The sequence below is a fragment of the Oryctolagus cuniculus genome, chromosome 5 (genome assembly GCF_964237555.1).
Source record: "Oryctolagus cuniculus chromosome 5, mOryCun1.1, whole genome shotgun sequence".
NCBI lineage: Eukaryota > Metazoa > Chordata > Mammalia > Lagomorpha > Leporidae > Oryctolagus > Oryctolagus cuniculus.
In genome coordinates, this window is record NC_091436.1 from 158906848 (window position 1) to 158930341 (window position 23494).

General features: G+C 45.7%; 1 protein-coding gene across 5 annotated transcripts in view; it reads right to left on the reverse strand.

Annotated features, from left to right (window-relative positions):
• Positions 1-1061: 1061 nt before the first annotated feature.
• Positions 1062-23494, reverse strand: part of TMEM170B (transmembrane protein 170B) — a 121858-nt gene continuing 99425 nt past the window's right edge. Inside the window, exon 4 of one of the 5 annotated variants that reach the window (XM_070074414.1) lies at positions 1062-1175. In XM_070074414.1, coding sequence (XP_069930515.1) covers position 1175 — 1 coding nt within the window. In that variant the 3' untranslated portion in view covers positions 1062-1174. Of the gene's footprint in view, positions 1176-6519; positions 8182-20572; positions 20954-23494 lie in introns of those variants that run through there. The other 4 variants (XM_070074417.1, XM_051855850.2, XM_070074412.1 and 1 more) reach the window with 4 other exon arrangements.

Genomic DNA, 23494 nt, shown 5'->3' on the forward strand with positions numbered 1-23494 from the left:
GAGTTCTGTTCTCTCTACCAGGCCCATCGAGTGCTGCCACATCCTGGGGCACAGCTTCTCTTCACTGCTAGGTTCTTTGTCTCATGACCATGAGAAATGAAGCACACATATAAGGAAGGAGTGAGTGGCGCTCTCCTGCAGTTGGGAGGTCTTGCCCCAAAGGGCTGGTTGCCCCGGGGGACTGGCTATCCTGAGCAGCTTCTCAACACTGCCTGGTTTGGAATTTTATGCATTTCAAAAGCAGAAAGTTCTCCCTGACTGGATGATATGTATGCTAATGAGGCATGCTACATGAACCAATCAGGGGATGGCGTTACAGTAGACTGTTTTGCAGAGTGCTCAGTGAAGTCCTTTTGGCAGACTGGAAAACATCTGAAGACTTCATTGTATATGCTTCTCCTATCTCCTTCCTCCCCCAGGACTCCTAGAGAGTTACTTAATGTGTTTTTTCTTTGTTGTTTTTTCTTTCTTTCTTGGCCCCTGGAGTCCCAATCACAACTATCATGAAGGGAATATTTTCCATCTTACTATCTGAAAATCTCCTACATTCACTCTAGCTCTTTTCATGTAGCCTTCATATTTTATGTCCTTTTTACTGCACAAAATCTATAGTAACATGGTTATATGTGTTACTACTTAGCATCTTTCCCTCCCACACATGTCAAGCTTCACACTGATAGGGACCACAGCCTCTAAGTTTCCATAGTAACCCCCATACCTGGTAAAGAACGGACATTTTAAAACTTGTTGAATGACTGCAACAAGGAAAGTACAAGCAGAACAAGAAGTCAAAGTGCACAGCAGGGAGGAATGCATGGGCTCAATGGTTGTCTTGTATGGAAACATACATGTGAAGAGTTCAAACACCTACAGGCATATTACTAAAATTCTATGTATCCATGGATTTCAAAGATATTTTTGCACTAAAATAAATCTTTCTGTTAATTCCATTTTCCATGCAGGTTTTAAAAACCTCAAGTGAAGAGTTCTGCGACTCAAAGGGCAGGTATTTGATTCCCAGATGAAAGGGGAGAAGACACGTAGTCCCATTCTATCAACACACACTTACCAATGAGCCTGCACTCTGCTGTGTCTACCTCTGCGAGTAACACTTGGGCTCACATTCACATGTATGCATGTGTCTATAAATCAGTTTGACCCTCAAGAGCAGCTCCCTGAAACATAAAGACAGGTAACAAAATACCACAGTGATCTCAGAAGCTAAGATCAGAAACTGTATTCTGAAATGTGTCTAATGACTTTGAAATGCTAATTCCAAGACTTTGAAGGCCTGTTTGATTCCCTCACTTAGCCCTAGTTATTCTGATGAAATCTCTTTTCTACAGCTTCTATGAGCTCTTGGGCAATATCTTCCTCAAAGCTCAAGCTTTCTTGAAAACTACTAATTACCAAAACTCACTCAAGAATAATTATATAACCACTGTAGCCTTATATATATATTAAACAAATCAAATTTATAGTTAAAAAATTCCACATTAAAAAATTTCAGAAAATGAGGAGAAAGTATTCCTAACTTATTATCCTGATGCTAAAATCAGAGAAAGAAAATACAGTAAATGAAAACTACAGACCAACATCTATCAAAATATAGAATAGAAATTTCTTAACAAATAGCAGATCGTAGCAATACACAAAACAGAAATACATTATGGGGGCCAGTGCTGTGGCACAGTAGGTTAAGATTCCACCTGCAGTGCTGGCATCCCATACGGGCACCTGTTTGAATCCCGGCTGCTCCACTTCCAATCCAGCTCTCTGCTGTGGCCCGGGAAGGCAGTGGAAGATGGCCCAAGTGCTTGAGTCCCTGCACCACGTGGGAGACCTGGAAGAAGTTCCTAGCTCCTGGCTTCAGATCGGCTCAGCTTCAGATTAGCCATTGTGGCCATTTGGGGAGTTGAATTAGCAGATGGAAGATTTTTCTCTCATCTCTCCCTTTCTGTCTGTATGTCTCTCTCGCTCAAATAATTTTTTAAAAAAGAAAGACATTATGATCAAGTGGACTGCAAAAATAGTTTTAGTACTCAAAATTCATTAACTGTAACTTGCTATATAAATGGACCCATATCTTTACTTCAATAGTTGCAAAAAGGATTTGTCAAGACTCTCATCCATTCTTGATAGAAACTACCAATGACTATGAAACTATCAATAACTCCCCCAATTTGATAAAGAGCATCTGTGAAAAATTTGCACCTAACATCATCATATATAAGATGAAAGACTGAACAGTTTCTCCCTGAGATCCAGAACAAGGAAAAAATAATCTCTCACTACCTCTATTCAATATTGTACCGGGAGCTGTAGCCAGTACGCAAGACAAGACAAATATATGAACAGCCATTTGGGGAGTGAACCAACAGAAGGAAGACCTTTCTCTCTCTCTCTCTCACTGTCTATAACACTACCTGTCAAATAAATAAATATCTTAAAAAAAAAAGTGAACACACATACTTATGATTTGACTGTGACAATGGTTTTATCTAGAAGAGAGAAACCAAATTTGCATCAACAGATGAGTGAGTCAACAATGGCAGAGCAATGCAATGAAAAACTACACAACAGTAACAAGGAACGAGTGAAAAGAATGATGCGTGTGTGTAATGTCATGGATGATTTTAATAAACATGCTGAGTGAAATAAGGCAGAAGTCACACAACACATGCTGTGTGGTTCTGCTAATGCCGAGTTATAAAATAAGCTAAAGTCATCCAGAGTGCCAGAAAGCAGAGCAGTTATTTGTCGTCTGGCGTTGAGGAAGAGAAAAGACTGACTGCCAAGGGGTTGTAGTAAACTTTGGGGGCTGATGGGAAGTTGTATATCTTGAGTACAGTGGGTGCATACACTTCTCAAGAGCAGTGTGCTCATTGACTAGTGTGCATCTTATCGTATGTAAATTATAACTCAGTGAAGTTGATTTAAATGGAAGGAAGGAAGGGAGGGAGAAAGAAAGATTGGTTGTGAGGTTGCTCAATTTGCTGAAGTCCAAGGCCCAAACTAAATCCACAAAATTGTAACACATTGGTTTCTCCATCAGATTCCTATAACCACACAAAAACTTTATCATTACACTCTGAGTGATAAGGAAGAGAAATCACATCTTTTGTTTACAGTAAGCACATATTATAAAATATTAAAAGTATATATTATTTTGGAAAGCCAAAGTTGAACACAGTTAAAATATCTTTATTCTGCAGGCTGCCAATTGTCAATGCAATAATAATAGCACCATGGAGAGTGTACTCGTGTGTGATTTCTCTGAAGGGCAGTACCATTTTCTCGGAGATGACGCTACAGCTGTGCTCGCTGGCCTTCAATGGGTGAGAGTTTTGAGATTTTATTCAGTCGGGCTGACAGATGTCCCACTGTATTCATAGTTGCTCATGTGCCCTGTGTGACCAGTGGCCCAAGTCTGCACATCTACTGGGGCAGGATTCTGTGCCACAAACCAAAAATCAGCTGCCTGGTCCGAAGGAGGGGAGTCTCTGTTAAATGGAGGAATGACATGCCCATCACTCCTCAGGGAGCCTTCCCATTGGTTGAAAGATATTAAAATAAAATCTCATTCAGCCTGGGGTGGTAACCAGGCTGGTAGCAAAGGTCATTTGAAGCCCCAGAGCTGGAAGCTAACTGGGCTCACTTCCAGCCCTGAGCAGAGACTGTGGCTTCTGGGCAAAGCACTGCTGTCCCCATATCTGCCACTCTCAGCCTCCAGGGATGCAGTGAGGTTTGTCTCTGGGTACAGCCAGTGGTACCAACAGCTCTGATGGAATGAGCAGAAGTTAAACAGTAAATTTGTGTATGTTAGAGCTGTTGGGGAAGCGGACACAGCAATAAGCAAGCAGGCAAAACCCACTGCCTTGGTTTGTTTTGCGACAGCTGTACTCCCTACAGAACAGGTGATCCTCATTGCGTGGATCTGAGAGCATCTCATCTCCTGGGTCCTTGCTGTTAGAATGCTGAGTGGCCTTGAGAACTCGAGATGGGGAGGCAGGGCCGTCTCCCAGGGACTGGGAACAGATCATTCAAGGGAAAGCAACCGGGATGGAGTAACGCAGAGGGCGCAGGTGCCTGTCGAGTGTGCGCGAGAGATGCCCCCCAGGTTTCTTGGAGAATGTACTTGCACAGAACAAGCCAGCCACATGCCTGAACATCACCACAGCTTGTGCTTCGACACTTTTCCTGAGAACAGCACAAATTGAGCATCTATGTCCTTCATAATAATAACATAAGATAATGACAGAGTCGCTCCTTCGTGCTTTGTGACAGCTCATAGATGGGCATACATACGTGATACACATGTATTCTCGTATAATAACATATTCTATTATTATCATATTTTATAATACAGTGTTAGGATAGGGCTGGATAGGCTGCATTAACATAGAAACGCAAAAATATTGTTGACTTAATGAGAAAAGTCTGCATCACGCATGAGAACCCAGGGCAGGCAGGACTCTCTTGGATGACTCTCTAGTGCTGACTTGGAGAGCCCGGCTCCTTTCGTCTTTTATATATACAGATTTCATGTCATTCATGTATGCAGATTTGGGAGCATAGTGATACTCCCACCCCACCCTCCCACACTCCCACTCTCCCTCCTCCTTCCTTTCTTATTCTTTCGATTTTTACAATGAAATACTTTCCGTTTATTTTATAGTCATAAGATTAACCCTCTACTAAGTAAAGAATTCAACAAGAAGCAAGAAAAAAAAACACTGTTATCACATCTTTTCAGAAATTGACTCTGGTCATCTGTTTTTAATACGATTTCCAGAATTTTAACCCAATGTGCGTTTTGATCTCTGCCCATGGAGACACATACATCATTTGGCCAATGACATTAACTAGGCCGGAGGAGACCTGTGCCTGCCCATGGCAGGTGTTCTGAGTCTCCCTCCTCTCTGCTGATTTCTCTGCACATCAGTCTCCTTCCTGCCAGAGCTGAAGCAATGACTCTGCTCTCCTGGTTCATAATCCCGAGCTTTTGCTGCTATGCATTCTAGACGTAATCTCTACTGTGGATTATGGTGTTCAACCATATATTTGCATTGTCTATGGATCTGCATCCACAGACAATGAATCAAAGGGGACGTTTGGGGTGGGCATTTGGTGCCGTGGTTGAGACACCAATTGAGCCACCCATATCAGAGTGACCACTTTGAGTCCCAGTTCTGCTCCCAATTCCAGCTTCTTGCTGATGCACACCCTGGGAGTCGGCATGTGATGGCTCAAGTCCTGGGTCCCTGTCACCCATGTGGGAGATCCAGACTGAATTTCAGCCTGGCCCAGCCCTGACTACTCCAGGTATTTGGGGATTGAGCCAGTGGGTGGAAGGTCTCTCTCTCTCTCTCTCTCTCTCTCTCTCTCTCTCATTGTCTCTCTGCCTTTCAAATAAAAAAATGAAAATAAATAATAAGCTAATTATTTCACACCACAGGTTCAAGGCAGAAACACCTTCTGTTACTTTTCTTTCTCTGATTAGGATACATGAGGGTAATACAAAGAGTTCATGGAAAATCAAAAGAAAAGTTTAGTACAAAAAATTTTAGGTGAATGCATAGGTTTTTTATAATATCCATTTTCCATGAGCTTTTGGAAGATCTCTTGTATACATAGATTTCAAAAATGCTTTGCACCATGATCATTTCCCAAGAACCTTTGGGAGTGCCCCACTGAACTGACCAGGTTAGCAAGGTATCAGCCTTCAGTCCTAAGAAATCGGGTAGCACAATCAAAGCATTTCACAGGCTCCTGTCTGCACAGGTCAGGGAGCTGCAAGAGGGAACACGTGGACTTGTGCACTGGAGTGAGGCAGCCGAGGCCCTGTGCAACGCCCCACCCAAGGGACAGGGCTAACCATGCACCCCAGAGTCACCAGGCCTGAGGACAGGCAGCTGTGTGTTTCCTCACCAGCTCCCACCAATCGCTGGCTGAGTGCTGCCCCCAGACAGCAGCTCCTCTTCCTCATCCAATCCTCCCTATCCCCACTGGTGTTGGGAAAGGCAAACCCCGCACTTCCTAGGGGAGGACGGATTTTACAAAGTCAATTCCAGGAAGAGATTTACCCACCAGAAGACTTTGGGGATTTTGTTCAGCTCATCAGCTAGTGGGGGAAGGCATCCTGAGAACCATAAATCAAGACATAAGGAGTCGAGCCGGTTTTATGACAGAGCAGGTAAAGTCGCCATCTGCAGTGCCAGTACCTCATCTGGGCGTCAGTTTGAGTCCTGGGCGCTCCATTCCCAATCCAGCTCCCTGCTAACATGCCTGAGAAAGCAGTAGAGAACGGCCCAAGTAGTTGGCCTTCTGCACACATATGGGGGACTCAGAAGAAACTCCTGACTCCTGGCTTCGTATCGGCCCAGCTCCAGCCATTGCAGCCATTTGGCGAGTGAGCCAGTGGATGGAAGATCTCTCTCTCTCTCTCTCTGTAATTTAGACTTTCAAATAAATAAATAAATCTTTAAGAAAAAATAAGAAGGAAGGAGCCTCACTTTGGGTGCACTGACCAATGATTCTGGGTTTAACCGTGTCACTTTGGGCCACTGAAAGTGGCTCTGAGAGTTCCCTCGTTGTCCCAAGGAGTCTTGGGCTCCATTGGGAAAACAGCCTAAAAGAAGTTGAGATCCCACTATATCCTTGGCTCCTAAGGACATTTCCTGGCAATGGTGGAACTCAGCAAATAATCAACACACCATGCAGGAATAAATGAGTGCACATATTCTTTTTAAAAAAATTTTAATAATTTATTTGAAAGGCAGAGAGAGCATGACAGAGAGAGAGAGAGAGAGAAGAGGTATCTTCCAGCACAAACCATTTTAATTTTTTAGATATAACAATTGACGTTTGGCCTAAATTGGCTAATATTTGTCAAGACCTTGATTTTCTTCTACTGACATGCATAGAAGCAGAAAACTAGAACCCTGGTGCCCTGGAGCTGATGTTGAGCAACAGTGGGTTAAGCTACCACGTGGGATGCCGGCATCCCACATCAGAGCTTCTTCCGATCCAGCTCCCTGCTAATGTGCCGGGAAGGCAGCTGAAGATGGCCCCAGTGTTTGGGCCCCTGCCACCCATGCTGGGAACCCAGAAGGAATTCCAGCTCCTGACTTCAACCCGGTCCAGCTGGGCTGTTGCAGTCATTTGGGGAATGAACCAGCAGATGCAAGATCTCTCACTTGCTTGCATGCTTGCTCTTTCAAATAAATAAATCAAACAATCTTTAAAATAGAGTCCTGGCCCCCAACACACATCCGAAAGCAAGAATCTCATGTGTACCTCGACCTGGGTCGATCAGGTCGTGTTCTGATCACCTCTTTCCAAAACAGGACAGCTGACTTCGAGCCTGGAAAAGGGAAGATGGTGTGGCACGGAGAACGAGGGGAAGGGCACTCTGGAACTCCATTGCTCTGGGTGTCAGCAGCCTGGGTGTTCTGGGCTGAGCAGGCCCCGGGACTGCCTTCTAACTAGGCTGCAAAACTCTCACGTCTTCCATTTCTTTCCCACTTCCCTTGTAACAAACTTCATGGAAACAAACAGCCCCGCACTGCCACTGCGTGCTGCCGAAGAGGCGCCACTCGCTCTCTCCAGGGCTGATGTTCACTGGCAGAGAAAATGCAGCGCCCTTTCCCTAAGGAAAACATTTGGTGCCACCTGCTGGCCAAACTTCCACTGACTTCTCCGCCTTCGCAAGCTATCGGCGTCTCCCGGTGTGAAAATCCCCCCTGCGACTAATTTAGAAAACTTCTAAGAACACAGAGAACTTAAGTTCCCTATTTCCTCATTGACAATAATCGCCATCTATGATGTTCTGCCAGTCCACTTGTGATAGATGTGTTTTCCTGACCAGGTTACTTTCTTTAAGCTCAAATGTTCTCTAAGGGAATATATTTCACGCAGAGTTCACTTGTGAGCAGAAAGAAGGGCAAAAATTATACACAATTTCCTGAGCATAAAAAGAGGAGAAGGAATTGCGTCCCCCACATCCTCTGGCTCTTCCAGCCCTCACACTCTAGGATTCCAACAAGGTTTCAGAATGTTCCCCACACTGGCATCTGCCCAGGGCCCCGTTCCAGGGCCTGGAGAAAAGGCTCACCGACACGTGGGGCCCCAGGTAGCTCCCTCTGATGCTTCTGTGGAATATTTCTTCCTCCGTCATCCCTGAGTGTGAGAAAAGCAAGAGGAATGAGCTCCAATGTCTCGACAAGCCCATGCTAAGATACCAATTTTCAATGGTTGATAAAATCAATACAAATTGCGTGTCAGCGATCCACACCCTGATAAAACAAAAGCATGTAAAATCCCCATATGCACAGCCATGTATGGATACACAGAGAATAATCATCTTCCTGCCTCGCCCCTACCTATCCATGAACACTGGCCAACCCGTGCTGCTCCACGCACCAGAATTCAGATCCATACCCTGGAGACACCTGAAATAACCCAATTCACAGATCATTCATTTCAATCCCTCTTCCCACAGACAAATGGATGGAGACCCAAGAGTTTAGGGGGTGTCACCAAGGGCCCTTAGGAAGTCACAGCAGAACTAGGGAGCGCTGAGGTCTCCTCACTCTGCGTCCCCCTCCCTCCCATGCCTGCTCTAACTCCCGTCCTCCCTTTGGGTGAGGGGATGGGAGAGGCAGTGCAGGCCCCCATGCCCTGACCATGGGCCAAATGCATATCTTATGTCTTCCTCTTGTAAAGAAATGGAAAACAAAATGGCAAAGGAGAAAATGTCAACTCAGCCAAGCCGATGAGGACACTTCCAAAAGCTCGGGGAAAAATGGAAAGAGAGATTTCTTTCGGTGTGAACAATCTTTCACATACACGCACAGTGTTGGCATGATGTGCATCTTCCATGAACTTTTGGATGACCTCCCTAGGGCCTGAGACGAAGCTAACACTGATGCCCTCTATGCCGGGCACACTGTACTTGTCTCATCAGGTCTTGTCAACTCCTTAACAGAGTGCATTGTGTCCATTTCACAGGTGAGTAGATTGAGGTGCAGGTGGGGAAATTGCCCACCAGCTCATGGTTATAAAAGGACAGAACCTACACAAGAAATCGGGACCCCCTGCCTTCAGATTCTTCCTCCTGCCCCTCCCCAGAGGGTGAGAAAGGGGGCAGAGCACTGCATTTGCATGTCATTCAGTTCCACCTGAAGCCCCTTCCAGGCCCACAGGAGAGAGGCTGCTGTGTTTTAGAAAGCAGACGAGGACACTTGGCGACAGCAGGCCGTGTAAGCTTGGTAGCTGTTGAGCTCAGCGTTTGCCTTTAAAATGAGAATTATTGTCTCGGGGTGAACACTCCGTTCAAGCGTGAGTCATGCAGCCCAGCAGGTCTGGTTTGTTTTAGTGAGATTCGGGGGTGGGGGGTGTTCCCCAGCACAGCCTGCCGCAGAGGATGCACACACACACACACACACACACACACGCATCTGCACACTGCAGCTGCTCCAGACCTCCGTCACCCGACAGAATGGGGCCTGTTGTGACCCCCACACATCCTTAAGGAATGTGATGTTTGCGAGATCATCGGCAGGAAATGACCTTGAGGAAAGCCACTTGATGTCATTCTTGAATGTTCTGCCCTCAGCTCCCAAAACTGTAAGGAATGAGGTTGTGAGTGCACATCCATCAGCTGCACAAACAGAGGCCACCAAAGGACTTCAGGAAAGAAAAGAGCCGAGAATCACAATCACTCGCAGGCGACCAAATATGGCAGCACCGGCAGGAAGCAGCTGCCGGTCCTGACTCAGACCAAGCCAAGCCCGAACCCCAGAGCTGCCATTTGCCCAAGACAGGACAGGGACCACAGACAAGGGGTCTTCAAAAAGATCATGGAAAACTGCACATTGTGAAATTTTTAAAAATGCACAGATTTCAATTTTCTGAGAGCAAAATAAACTCATCTTTTCCTTCTATTTTTTTTCACTGTGTAACTTTTAAAGTACCCTCACATCCATTTAACATCTCAGTGTTCCCATCTGCCTAATAGGAGCTGCCCAGCCTGGCTCCCCTGTCCTCCTGGTCATGCTGATGCTAACAGAGTGAACCTGAAAGCCCTCGCATTTAACATAAAATTGCTGGCATCAGATTCCCACAGGGGTCAATTTGCTCTCAGCGCTGTTCCCTCCTCTCCTTGGTAACTGTCCCAGCTGTGGATTCAGGCCCCATCCCCACTCCCTGAATCCTGCTGTGCCTTCTCATCTCCCTGCCTTCCACTTGCCCCCACCCCCCCATCACCCACCCTGATGCCACAGTGAGCACCCCGAAATGTCACTCTTAGGCCATGGCTGTTATCACCTTCCATTTTTTTTAAAAGAGATTCATTTATTTATTTGAAAGGCAGAGTTACAGAGAGGCAGAGGCAGAGAGAGAGAGAGGTCTTCCACCTGCTGGTTCACTCCCCAAATGGCTGCAACAGCCAGAGCTGAGCTGATCTGGAGCCAGGAGCCAGGAGCTTCTTTAAGGTCTCCCACGTTGGTGCAGGGGTTCAAGGACTTGAGCCATCTTCTGCTGCTTTCCCAGGCCACAGTAGAGAGCTGGATCGGAAGTGGAGCAGCCGGGACTCAAAGCCAGGACTGCAGGGGGCAGCTTTACCCGCTACGCCACAGGGCCGGCCCCCATTATCACCTTTCTTCTGGCATCATTCTTCATTCTCCTTTCAGACAGACCCCGGCTTGTGTGCTGAGTCCCCAGAGCTCTCTGCCTTGCCGTGTGCTCCCAAGAAGGTTGTCTCTACTTTTGTCTTCTTAAGGAGCCTAACGGATCTAAGAGGCAGACCATTCCTCTCACCAGAGGCTGGTGGAGTGGAGTGTTGGTCCACATCTCTGTTCCGTTAAGAATGCCCTCCATCGCTGGAGTCTGCTGTCTAGGATGCACATGTGGTTCTGCCACACAGCGGTCGCACTGCCCTGTTCATGTGCACGTTTCACTAAAATCAACCTTCAGTTACACGACTTTTCATTCTCTTCCTAATACCGTATCTGGAATAGAGCAGGACCTTAAAGAATGCTTGTTGAATGAATGGATGAATGGATGGATGAAGCCATCCAGAGTATAGTTTTCTATCAGACAAAACGACGACGATCCTAGTGCACGATACAAGAATATCCATGTGTCGATTACACTTGGCTGCCAGTTGCCATCTGTGGTCACTGCCTTTTCCAGAGAGAGATGCCAGGACAGATGCCAACCTTCTCTCCCAATTAGGAAGTGGTTCCTGCGTGACATACATGAGACGTCTTTTCTGTGAGATGTCGTGACCATCACGTAAAAGCAGCAACCAAGCAAGGTTTTAGGAGGCAAAGTCAGAAGCACCGTGAGCACTCTGTCTCACCATCTCACCCCGGAGGCAACACTGCACACTCACCTGAGTCATCAAAATCAACAAGACAGGTGGTCCAGGGAGACAGGAACTCTGAGGCAGAAAGGAATGTGACATCAGCCAAGGGACACAAACACTTGATGTGGGTCTAAGGTGTAAGATCTGCTCCACCTACTCACCCAAAACATTCAAAATCCTGCCTGCCACTGTACAGCCCAGAGGACAAATTAGTGGTGTTGTATAGGGACTGCTATGGAATCATTGCAATTAAGAGCAGTCATTTAGCTTCTGTTCCTGTAATTATAACTTCCCCTGTGTGGACAGACAGATCCCTCATTGTGTCTGGAACAATCACAGCATTCCAAACACAAAGCAAGCCAAAGCAGCATACCCCTGGGCCGACTCTTTCAACAATCTATCTCTCAACAGCTCCACGAAGCAGCCAGCCGAGGACCCGAGTTTCCTGCCATTGTTAGCATGTTGAGCCTGGAATTCCATCCAAATGGATTTGACCCCTTTACTAAACAGCAGTACATATTTCCCTGATTACTATATTCCTGTGTTTAGATGGGAAGTGGCAGGATTAGGGGAGGTGTAGGGAGAAAGACAAGGAAAATAATAAAGAAAAACAACTTCATTCCATTTGGTCTGTAATGGTAACAGCCTGGAATTATAGCTTCATCCACAAGTTTAATACGTGCTCACCCATCTATCAGCACAAACACATATATCAAAAATCCTGAGTTCTGTACATGCAGTGAAGTAGCCAGACTGGGAATAAGCAGTATACCCATCTTTATTCACAAACAGTGTGCCGTGTGTGCTTCTTTTATAATTAGTTACAACCCATCATCCCCTTTTGATTTTTCCTGTCTACCTGAATTCTGTTCCTTATATTATTTTCTTTTCCTGGTGATGCTGAACTTAAACCTTTTGTTATTAGGCAGCCACAGTCATTCCTAGACTATATAATGGCCTTAAGAAAGTTCATGGAAAATGTGTATTATTCTTCTTTTCAAAGATCTATTTATTTATTTGAAAGGCAGAGTAATAAAGAGAGGGAAAGACAAAGAGAGAAAGAGAGATCTTCCATCTGCTGGTTCAGTCTCCAAATGGATACAACAGCCCAGGCTGGGCTGGGGGACACTAAGCCAGGAAGTCCCTTAGGGCTCCCACATGCATGGTAGGGGTCCAAGCACTCAGGCCATCATCTACTCCTTTCCCAGGCACATTAGCCCAGAGCTGGATTGCAAGTGGAGCAGCTGAGACTCGAGCTACTGCTCACAAGCAATGCTGGTGTCACAGCCAGTGGCTTAATCTGCTGTGCCACAACACCAGCCACATACATTGCTTTATTAATACTATGCTTTCACAAACATCTTGAAATATCCTTGTATAGAACTGCAAAAGCCCTTCTCCTCCACAGAGCCTTATACCACCACACACCTTTGATTTCTGCTGTTTCCTCTAATGCCACAGCTTCTACCCATGTTTATTATCTTTTGTATCAAGCTGGAACTACCTTATATAGATCAATTCCTCACACTTTTATCACCACGTGTACACCAATGCCCATTTGTCAATGTCCCAAAAGCAAGGGAAAAAATAATTCACTATTTAAAATCCTATAAGGTTATCAGGATTAAAAACTAACACGCTTTAAAAGACACCATCAGGAAAGTAAGAAGACAAGCCACATAATGGGGAAAAAATTTAGCAATCATGTATCTGATAAAGAACTTGCACCTAGAATATAGAAAACAATCACAACTCGAGAGAAATAAGCCAATGGAAAGTAGGGCAGACTGCAAATAGATATTTCTCCAAAAAAGACATAGAAATGGCCAACAAGGCCATGCAACATGGACCACCAAGGAAGTGCAAGTCGAAAGCACAAGAGGATTTCAACTGATACCCACTAAGATGACTATAATAAAAAAGACAGATAATAGCAAGTGTTGGTGAGAGTGTAGAGAAATCAAAGCCCACAGGAACTTGCTGATGGGCGTGCAAATGGTACAGCAGCTTTGGAAACCATTTTGACAGTTCTTCAAACCATTAAACATAGAATTACCACATGATCCGGTGATTCAATCCCAAGGTGTATTTTCAAGAGAACTGAATGCACATGTCTTTGCAAAAATGTGCACCCAATATTCACAGTAGCTTTATTCACAAGAACCAAAAAGAAGACACAACTCAAATGCCTGCCAACTGATGAATGAATTTTTAAAAATGTGGTCTATCAGGGCCGGCACGATGGCATAGTAGGTTAATCCTTCACCTATGGAACCGGCATCCCATATGGGCGCCACGTTGTATCCCAACTGCTCCTCTTCTGATCCAGCTCTCTGCTTATGACCTGGGAAATTAGTGGAAGATGGTCCAGGTGCTTGGGCCCCTGCACCCATGTGGGAGACCCGGAAGAAGCTCCTGGCTTCTGGTTTTGGATCAGCACAGCTCCAGCTGTTGCAGCCATTTGGGGAGTGAACTGATGGACTGAAGAGCTTTCTCTCTGTCTCTTCCTCTCACTATCTGTAACTCTACCTCTCAGATAAATAAATAAAATCTTTTTTAAAAATGTGGTCTATCTGTGGAATGGAATATTACTCAGCAGCAAAGAGAAACACGGTACTGACGAATGCTCTAACAGGGATGAATCTTGAAAATGTACCAAGTGAAAAAGAAGTCACTCACAAAGGACCATAGATTGCTGATTTTATGGCATCAAACATCCATGATCGGCAAAGTAAGGAAGATAAAGTAGGTGAGTGGCTGCCAAGGGCTAAGAGAGAAAAGCATTTCGAATCGATTTCTCTCCAAAGAAAATGTGGAGATGGCCAAATAGAAGTAAGCAGGGACTTCAAAAAGCTTGTGGAAAACTGCAAGTAAAAGCTAAAAATGAATACTATAAGCTGCATTTCTCCACATCAGCTCTATCGAGCTCTAGATATTCTTCTGAGTGTTGACAAAAGCCATAGGGCCTACCACTGAAAAACTGGGGTTTCTGGGAAGTTAGCCATGTCAAGGCAGTCTTTTTGTACATTATCAACTGAAGATGCTGGTCAGATGTCGGGAAAAGTAATACAGGATGATTTTCAGGCCAAAACATTTGAAACCCATGAATAGCTTTTCATGACTACTATTTTGCATGAACTTGTTGAAGACCGTGAGTATCGGGGGCTGCAGCTAAGGGATGCAGTTTCTTTAGGGGATAATAAAAAAGGTCTTCAATTGAATGTGGTGATGGCTGCACAGTCCAATGAAGACACTAAAGGCCACTGATCTGTCCATTAAATGGGTGAATTATATGCTATGTAAATTACATCTCCACAAAACTTCCTTTACAAAAGGCAACTTTAGGGACGTACACACAGACTCTTTGCAGTCCTGTCCTTACATTGACCCTACTCTAGACAGCTCAGGGCCGAAGGCACGCCCCGCTCTGTAGTCCCCGGCGCCCACACCCTTGGCCTCTGTGCCCTCACCTGTAAGATGAAGAGGGTGGGCAGATGCTCTCTGAGGATATGCCCACCCCTAATTCTTTCAAAAAACAGTGAACTCCAAAACAATTGTGCTGATAAAATGGCCTGACTGTTCTTTGAACTCTCTGAAAGTGATCATATTCTTTTCCTTGGTTTTGAAAATTCCACCACAGCCTCCACTGGGTAGTTAAAATAATAAGTTGATTGTGTTTGATTTCAATAAAAGCAAAGTGATTTGTTTACGTGCTGATAACAGTCTTTCCCTCATGCTGCATCGGGTGGGCTGGCCGGGGCGCTCTGCCATCAGGACCAGGTTCTCTGGGCCTGTGCTGGGGGCCTGAGAAGCCCCTTCCTAGGTCTAACCAGAGGACACCAGTTCCCCTCAGTCTTCCTTCCCCCCTCCCATGGTGGGAGTACTGAAAATGTTCAGAATCCATGTAGATAAATCCAAAATAATGTGTGTACTATTAGTAATTCTCTGAAAATAGCATTATTATAAATTTGTTGGCTTTTATTTAGTCACAGGAAACTTTCAGAATTTTGCTTGGCTTAGTCTGGTTTGATAGATCAAGAAAATTTAAGAGGACAATAATTGGTTTTATTCCACAACCTTGTTAGAAGCTCATGCTGAAAGCAAGTCTCATACCAAATTGTCATATACATACAGACATTAGTTTGCTGAACAGTCGTTAAGAAAGCAGGCTCAGAGCAGTTCACCAACTAGTTCTGCAAAGGATGAAGTCCCCGCTCTCGGTTCTCTGTTCCACGAGGTGCTCTAAGCCTGTCCTGTAAAAGACATGCTCACTGCAGACACGTCAGCGCTCCTGGACAAGATTCTAAACTGCACCCTGTGTTATCTATTAAGCCAGGGACTGCACAAAAGGTTAACTGGAGCTCAAGCTAAGAAGCATATTCCCCAAAGAAACAAGTTCATGGTCGAGTGGATTATAAGGGTCCTGCTCCTTCAAGATCTGGGAGTACCTCTAAGCTCCAATCTATGTATCTTGGATCCCTTTAATTTCACCAATGAGAACTAACAATGTGCTCCCTTCGGCAGCACATATACTAAAATTGGAACGAGAGCTAACTAACAAGACATGAGTTTCATTCTTCATTGTTGGGGCCAATGCGGAAGCATAGCAAGTCAAGCTTGCCACACCAACATCCTGTATCAGAGTGCCAGTTCAAGTCCAGGCTGCTCCGCTTCTGATCCAGCTCCCTGCTAATGTGTCTGGGAAAGCAGCAGAAGATGGCCCAAGTACTTGGGCCCCTGCCTCCCACGTGGGAGACCTGGGTGGAGTTATATGTTCCTAGCTTTGACCTGGCCAAGCTCCAGCTATTGGAGTCTTTTGGGGAGTAAACTAGCAGATGGAAGATCTCTCTCCTTCTCTCTCTCTGTCTCAACTCTGCCTTTCATATAAATAAAATAAATCTTTTTTTAAAAACTCATCATTGATGTGTGGTGTAAGAGTTATCAAAGCAATGGTAGTCAAACACAGACAGCTGGCCAAAGTTGTGCTTGGCCTTTCTGATAGAATCCTACCTGGCCACCTCCTGAGCAGACAGAGTTGACCTGGAGTAACGCAGTGTCACAGTGTATATTCCCAGGTATTTCGGTGTACATTACAGGCATAACAAGGTTGTGGGTGAAAACTGCATACATAAAACTGCTTCAAAACATTTTGGCATCATTTCCTAAAGAATCACCCCATTCCATCTTTATCTTTCAAATATATATACATGTATATTTTTTAAATCTGGTTTTCTTCAAGTTAGGCCTGCATATGACAAAATGCTGGCACTGGACCAAGCAGCGAGGTGAGCATTTGGAGAGCCCCCACAGAGGGACCTCTGAGCAGATGATGGTGATGGAAGGCTGAGTCCACCTGGTGACGTCCCTGCCACTGGAGGAAAGGCCTCTGATTCAGTGGTATTGAGAGGCACAGGGCTGTCACTCCCAGCCTGGACTCCCCACTGCTCCACCTGGGGCATGGGAGGGGTGAGTGAAATATCAATATGACAGCATGGTAAAAATTGTGGATTACTGGGGCTGGTGTTGTGGTGCAGTGAGTGAAGCTGCTGCCTGTGACTCCAACATCCCATAACAGTGGGCTGGTTTATGCCCCAGCTGCTCCACTTGCAATCCAGCTCCCTGCGAATGCTCCTGGGAAAGCAGTAGAAGATGGCCTAAGTACTTGAGTATCTGCTACCAAAGTGGCAGACCCAGATAGAGTTCCAGGCTCCTGACTTCAGCCTACCCTGGTCCTAGCCATCACAGCCATTTAGAGAGTGAACCTGCAGATGTTACAATCTCTTGTTCTTTCCCTCTCTATCTGCCACTCTTGCCTTTCAAATAAATAAAATAGGGGTCAACACTGTGGCGTAGTGTACTAAGCCTCCACCTGTGGCACAGATATCCCACATGGGCACCATTTCATGTCCCAGCTATTCATCTTCCAATGCAGCTCTCTGCTATGGCCTGGAAAAGCAGTAGAAGATGCACCTGTGTGGGAGACCCAAAGGAAACTCCTGGCTCCTGGCTTCAGATAGGCCCAGCTTTGGCCATTGAGGCCATTTGGGGGAATGAACCAGCAAATGGAAGACCTCTCTCTGTGTCTCTACCTCTCTCTGTCTATAACTCTACCTCTCAAATAAATAAATAATTTTTTAAAATAATAATAAATACATAAAGCAAATCTTCAAAAAGAAATTGTGGGTTACTGTGGGAATGCACAGCAACCTTGTTTAATTAAAACACAAGCCACGGTTATCCTCAGGATGGTGCCTGACTCTGAGCCCACAGGTATCCTATGTCCACCACAACCGAACAAGCAACTGTATTTCCCTGGATGCCATCAGCCATGAGGGAGCTCAACAGCGCTCATCCTGAGTGACCACTGCTCTCCCCTGCTCTGCCCTTTCCTTCCTTCTACCTCTCACTTTGCCCACTTGTCCCATCCTCACTCAAAACTGCCCTATAACCCGGCACTCTGAGTTAGTAACTTAGTTCACACTGATGTGGTAGTGATTTAATGTTTACATTTCCAAAGGAAATGTATTGTGTGGACCACGGTGGGTGGGTGCCAAGGAGCGCATCTCGATGGTGGGATTCCAACAACTGTTGCAGCAGAAACCTGAGCAAAGTTACTCTTCAGCTTCCTCAAGTCAGCTGTGTGGGCCCTCGTGTGTTCCTCATCTAACAGAAAACTGAGTTCTCTGCTTGCTCCAAATTTTTAGGGATCGTGAGATGATCTTCCCATCTCTAGGTAACTGTATTTCAAAATAGGCTGTAAAGAATGGTTACCCTCTCTCTACAAAGAATGCAGCTGTTCTCTAAAAAGAAGAGGAGAATCGGGTTTATTCCAAAGCCTGTAGTGTCAGAACCCCAGTCACACCCGGGGGTTGGGGAGACAGGGACGGATGACATTGGTTGTCCCAGGGGCTCTCATTTCTATCGGTTCTGGTGGGGTGTGGGGACTCCTGAGCTCATGGCACATTATCTGGGGGGAGATGTGTGAGATGACCAAAGGAAGACACTTGGGCAAAGAGCTTCCCATAACCCACGAGCCCTTGGGACAACCAATACCATCCGCCCTTACTTCTGCCACTGTGTCATGGCTGGATGCTGACACTACAGGGGTTGAAATAAACCCGATTCTCCTCTTCTTTTTCTGAAAAGGCCGTGCTCTTTGTAGAAACGAGGGCAGGATTCTTCACGACTCCTCCCCTGAAAAGTGCTTGGAGACTGAAAGGCAAGAGCCCGATTCACCTGCCTTTACCTGACACTTCCCACTCGGCCCCGATGAACACACACCAGGAGCCCATTGAGGCCTGGGCCCTGATGTTGCAGCTCTCGGCTCACTTTGCCTCCGTGCACACCGGCAGCCTGGCCCTTGCTGTTCTGGCTCCAGTACAGGCATTTCTTTTTCGACCATGACCTCTCACTCACCAGTATCCTGCTTGTCTAGTCAGATCTTGGCCTGAAGCTCTGAAAGAACATGCAGGTCCAACTCACACTCCCTGACGATGCTGGGCCTTGCAGGGCAGAAACAGTGCTCTCAGCTCAGGTTTTTCAATCTTCTAAGCATGACCAGCTCTGCCAATCCCGACATTCCAAAGGAGCGACTTGCAAGTTCACATGCTTCCTTGAAGCTGTCAGTCATGGAAGAATGGGACAAAGGCTTTGTGCCTTCTCAAAAGACCTGAATCTTCATGAACTTCATTTTTCATAGAATCCGTACAAAAATGTGACAGTCCTGCATTGCCTAGGCACCATCTATTGCTTTTTCGCCTGGTTCCTCTGTCCAAGTTTTAATAATTCTACTGGAGTGGAGACCATATTTGCTACTTGTGTTTGTTTGAACACTTAGGGTTTGAGAAAATATTTGCCTCCCAAATTCCCAATGATAGACAGATGTCCCAGCTCATTGCTGCTGTTTTTTAAGTATCTTGGCAGGGAAAGAATTGGCTTCATATTTCAAAGAATCCTTTTTCTACTAAAAAGTTCTGGCGTCCCCAAACAAAGCACTTTCCATGTGCACCCACGAAATGCAATTATCAGGATGTCTTAAAAAGAGAAGACAACTCTTCCTTTTCTCTGGGGACTCACTAATTAGCTCAGTGACCTTGGGCTTAACCTCTCTGGATCTTAGTTTCCTTCTTTGTAAATGAGGGAGTTGTTTGATTTCTAAGATTTCCTCCAGCCACGACCTTTCACAATCCAATCACAACAGGTCACCGCAAAGGAAGCCATAACTTTCCTCTGAGCACAGGGAATTTCAGAGGAATATTAGAAATCTGCAAATAGCGTTTAAGATCTCATCAATCTCCCTTTGCTAACGGAATGCATTTCCAATTGCTCCTTCTGGATTCTTGCACTGAGTAATAGGAAATAGCCTGGAGGGGTAGGATTTGATGGACCTCTGTGACAGCAGGGTTCATTCTTCTGCTTTTGCAGTTCAAAGTCAAAAACAGAAATCCACTGAAACTAATTCTACTCACCAGGCCAGACCCAACAGTAGCCTTCTCAACCATGTCTGTATTGATGTAAAAGGGATGACCATGAACCCGTGCTTTCATCAATGGAAGTCACGCAAGAAGGACGCGGGGCTCAGCTCTTTCAGTCCTTGTTTGCATCACGGGCGAGGCAAAGTTCTCCCTCTGGGATCGAAAGAAGTAGAGGAAATCCGGGGTCTGTCACTGCTCCCCTAACCTGCCTCTGCCTGAGATTGGTTCATAGAGTTGCAGATCCATGGATCTCTTAAGTTCTGGATGTGAGGGAGTGGGGAAGACAGGGCTGCCAATCATCTGCTGATTCCCTGGGAGCTAGGCTATTATAAATCTATAAGTGTCGCTTTGTCCCCAGCCCCTGACTTGTCAGCACATTCTAAAATATCTGCACAGAAAAGACCAACTCTGTTGAAATGCCCCCGATCACTTTAGGTGCAAAGTGATCATAAGAAAGCCAAGGGGGGAGCTACAAAGGAGTTCGCTGCAGAAACCTGGGCTTCTGCCTGGAGGTGCCTTTTTTCTTCCCTGTTCCCTGAGTGGTGTGTACTGTTCCTCCGGGTTTTTACTCAGCCCCACAGACATTGTGGCCATGAATGACTGTTGAATGGAGCCCTAGGAGTTCAAAGGAAATGGTTGGTCTTGGCTCTGTTCTCTTCCAGAGTTACCATCACACGGGGATCTTTAAGAAGTGTTTTGGCTCACAATTCAATTTCCTTTTTTAAAAAAAGATTTATTTATTTATTTGAAAGGCAGAGTAACAGAGAGATAGAGAGAGAAAGACACAGAGAGGCAAATTTTCCATCTTCTGGTTTACTCCCCGAGTGGCCCCAACAGCTGGGCAGGGCCGGCCCAAATTCGGGAGCCAAGAACTCTATTCAGACCTCCCATGTGGGTAGCAGGGACCCAAACACTTGGGCAATCTGCTGCTTTTCCCAGGCAGATTATCAGGGAGCTGGATTAGAAGTGGAGGGCCAGGACTTAAAGTGGTGCTCATAGGGGATGCTGGTATCACAGGTAACAATGTAATCTGCTGTGCCACAAAGCCAGTCCAATTCAGTTCTTAACCTGCATTCCTCCACATGTCCATTTTCTCATAAAAAGCAATCTGCAAAAATAAAAGTTACATTTTTATTTTGTTGTTTCCTGTGTGCATAAATTCAGCTTTTGTTCCCATTAAGTACATGGTTGCTCAAAGGACAAAGGTTTACAAGAGGCTAAAAATGCATATTTTTTGTTAAAAACTTGCAGTTGGAATTTAGACTTTTCTCTACCAAACTATGAGCTCAAAGAGATGGGGAAAGTTCATTACCAATGATCCAGTTTACAAAGGTCTAGTGAAACATTGGAAAACTAAGACCATGCAAAGAGAAAACTCGTAGCTTCTGCTAGAAATAGGGGAGAGGCACTGGCAGAAACCGAGTGACAGAGCACCTCAAAAGAGAAGCGTTCCCAGACAGCGCGCGCGCGCACACACACACACACACACACACACGTCTATCTGAACCCAATGGCTTGATACAAACATATTCATGTTTCCTGAGCTTCATTTGTCCTTTGTTCATTAAAAATTGATAATGTATAAATTCTGCTGCAGAGGCAAAGTTCTGCAAGCTGAGGCTTGATTCTTTAGTTTTTAACCATATAAAACCCCTTGCTGCTTCCCTATTGACCACGTACCAGAGCTGACCATTCATTTACTCAACACTTTCGGGGAACATCTATCAATAGTCGAGACACTGTGGGTACAGGATTACAGAGTACTGGCTGTGGTTTACGGCGCTCCTGTCTGCTGACTGAGATGGGTGTAGAAAGAGAACTGGAGTAGCAATGTTTGGTGTAAAAGGAGGAATCTGTGCACCATATGCAGAAACACAAAGTGGTGACCGGAACTGCTTGGAGAAACGAAGCAGGGGCCCAGAGCACAGGCAACATCTGTGCTGAGTACGGATGGATGCGGCTGAGTGCTCACTGGGGAGGCTGTAAGAGCAGTTCCTGCAGAGAGAAGAGCACAGGCAACAGTGCAGGTCTCAAAGACCTTACCTGGGTGGAGATTAGCACTGACCAATCCCCGTGCTAAGATATTGTAGCATCTTTACAGCATGGGCAATGTGGGAGCATAAAAGGATTCAAATTCTCTCTCTCCCTCCCTGTCCAAGTCAATATCAATGCTATCAATTTTATGGATTATGGCTTTAGTTGACATTTTTGCTTTTGGAGAATATTTAACAACAGTGGGTAGAAGGAACCAGAGGAGGGCGAGGTAGGTAGGAGAATGTGGGGATGCTCCTTGTAAGGGCTGAGGAGGAAAAACCTAACTTAGGGAGTGAGAAAAGAGAAGACTCACATGCAGCGCCTAGGGCCCCAGGTCACACTTGTGTCCTTGGTTATCCTCATTGGAAGTGGATGATCTGTAACCTGGGGACCACAGCGGCATGAAGGTTTTGAGAACTCAGTTTCCCTAGAAGATCCAGCTCTTCGTTTCACTTGATCACCAGAACTCATGCCAGTACAGAGCCTAGAGACACAGCTGTCCTCATTGGAAACAGCGTTCATGGCTTGTCTTGAGGCTAAGGCAGACAGCTTGACCCTGCTTTGCAAAACAAGGCATGAGAAGCAGATGAGGACTGTGGGTAAGATGTGAACTTACTGTGTAGCAGCTCTGCCAGTCCACATCCGATCTCCCTCACCTTGAGAAGTTAATATTGATTCAAGGCAGTCTACTTATGAACAGATGAGAAAACACCAGATAGATCATCCAACAACTGAAGACTTCTTTATTCACTCAAAAGGAAGCACGAGAGAGAGAGAGAGAGAGAGCGCGCGCTTCCATCCACTGGTTTACTTCCCAAATGCCCATCACAGACAGGTATGGGCCAGCCTAAAGCTAAGACCCAGAAACTCCACTGGGGTCTCCCACACGGGTGGCAGGGCCTCAAGTACTTGGGCCATCTTCTGCTGCTTTCCCAGGTGCATCAGTAGGAAGCTGGATCAGAAGTGGAGCAGCCGGGACTCAAACTGACACTCCAATATGGGATGTTAGCATCCCATGCAGCAGCTTAACCTGCTGTGCCACAACACCAGTCCCCATGCAACAATCATGAGTGGGGTGACAGTGGAAATGAAAAAGCCATTTATGCGCATGAGCAAAAGGGAGAGCTGAGGTTCATCAGAGCTCTGAGGACAACAGGCAGCAGAAATCAGGCAGGTTCCGCAAAGGCAGGTGAAAAGTACACACCATCTGTCCCACCATCACCCTCACATGCAGAGAGCCTCCATCCTCGGATGCAGAAGCCCAAGCACAGGAGACATCAGTAAGTCTGGCTGACTTTCCATATTTATTACTTCTTTTCTGTTCCGAAGGTGGCATATTATTGGGCCTCAATCAATGCTTTTGAATGAATGAAAGCATTGGACTGCGCATGTGGTTTTGAAACCAAGGTCTAGGCCCTTGCTAGAAGCTGCAGGCCCTGCTACAGGGAAGTGTGTACTGGGGCCAGCAGGGCTAAGCTCCATCTGTGTTCCTGAGATAACCTGTGCCATGTTGCATGGAAAGAAAAGTTTCCACTAAAAGGACAATGTAACTGCTAAAATATTCCCTTTCTTAGAATATTGCTCAAATCATATGCAGCAATAAGACACCAATAAG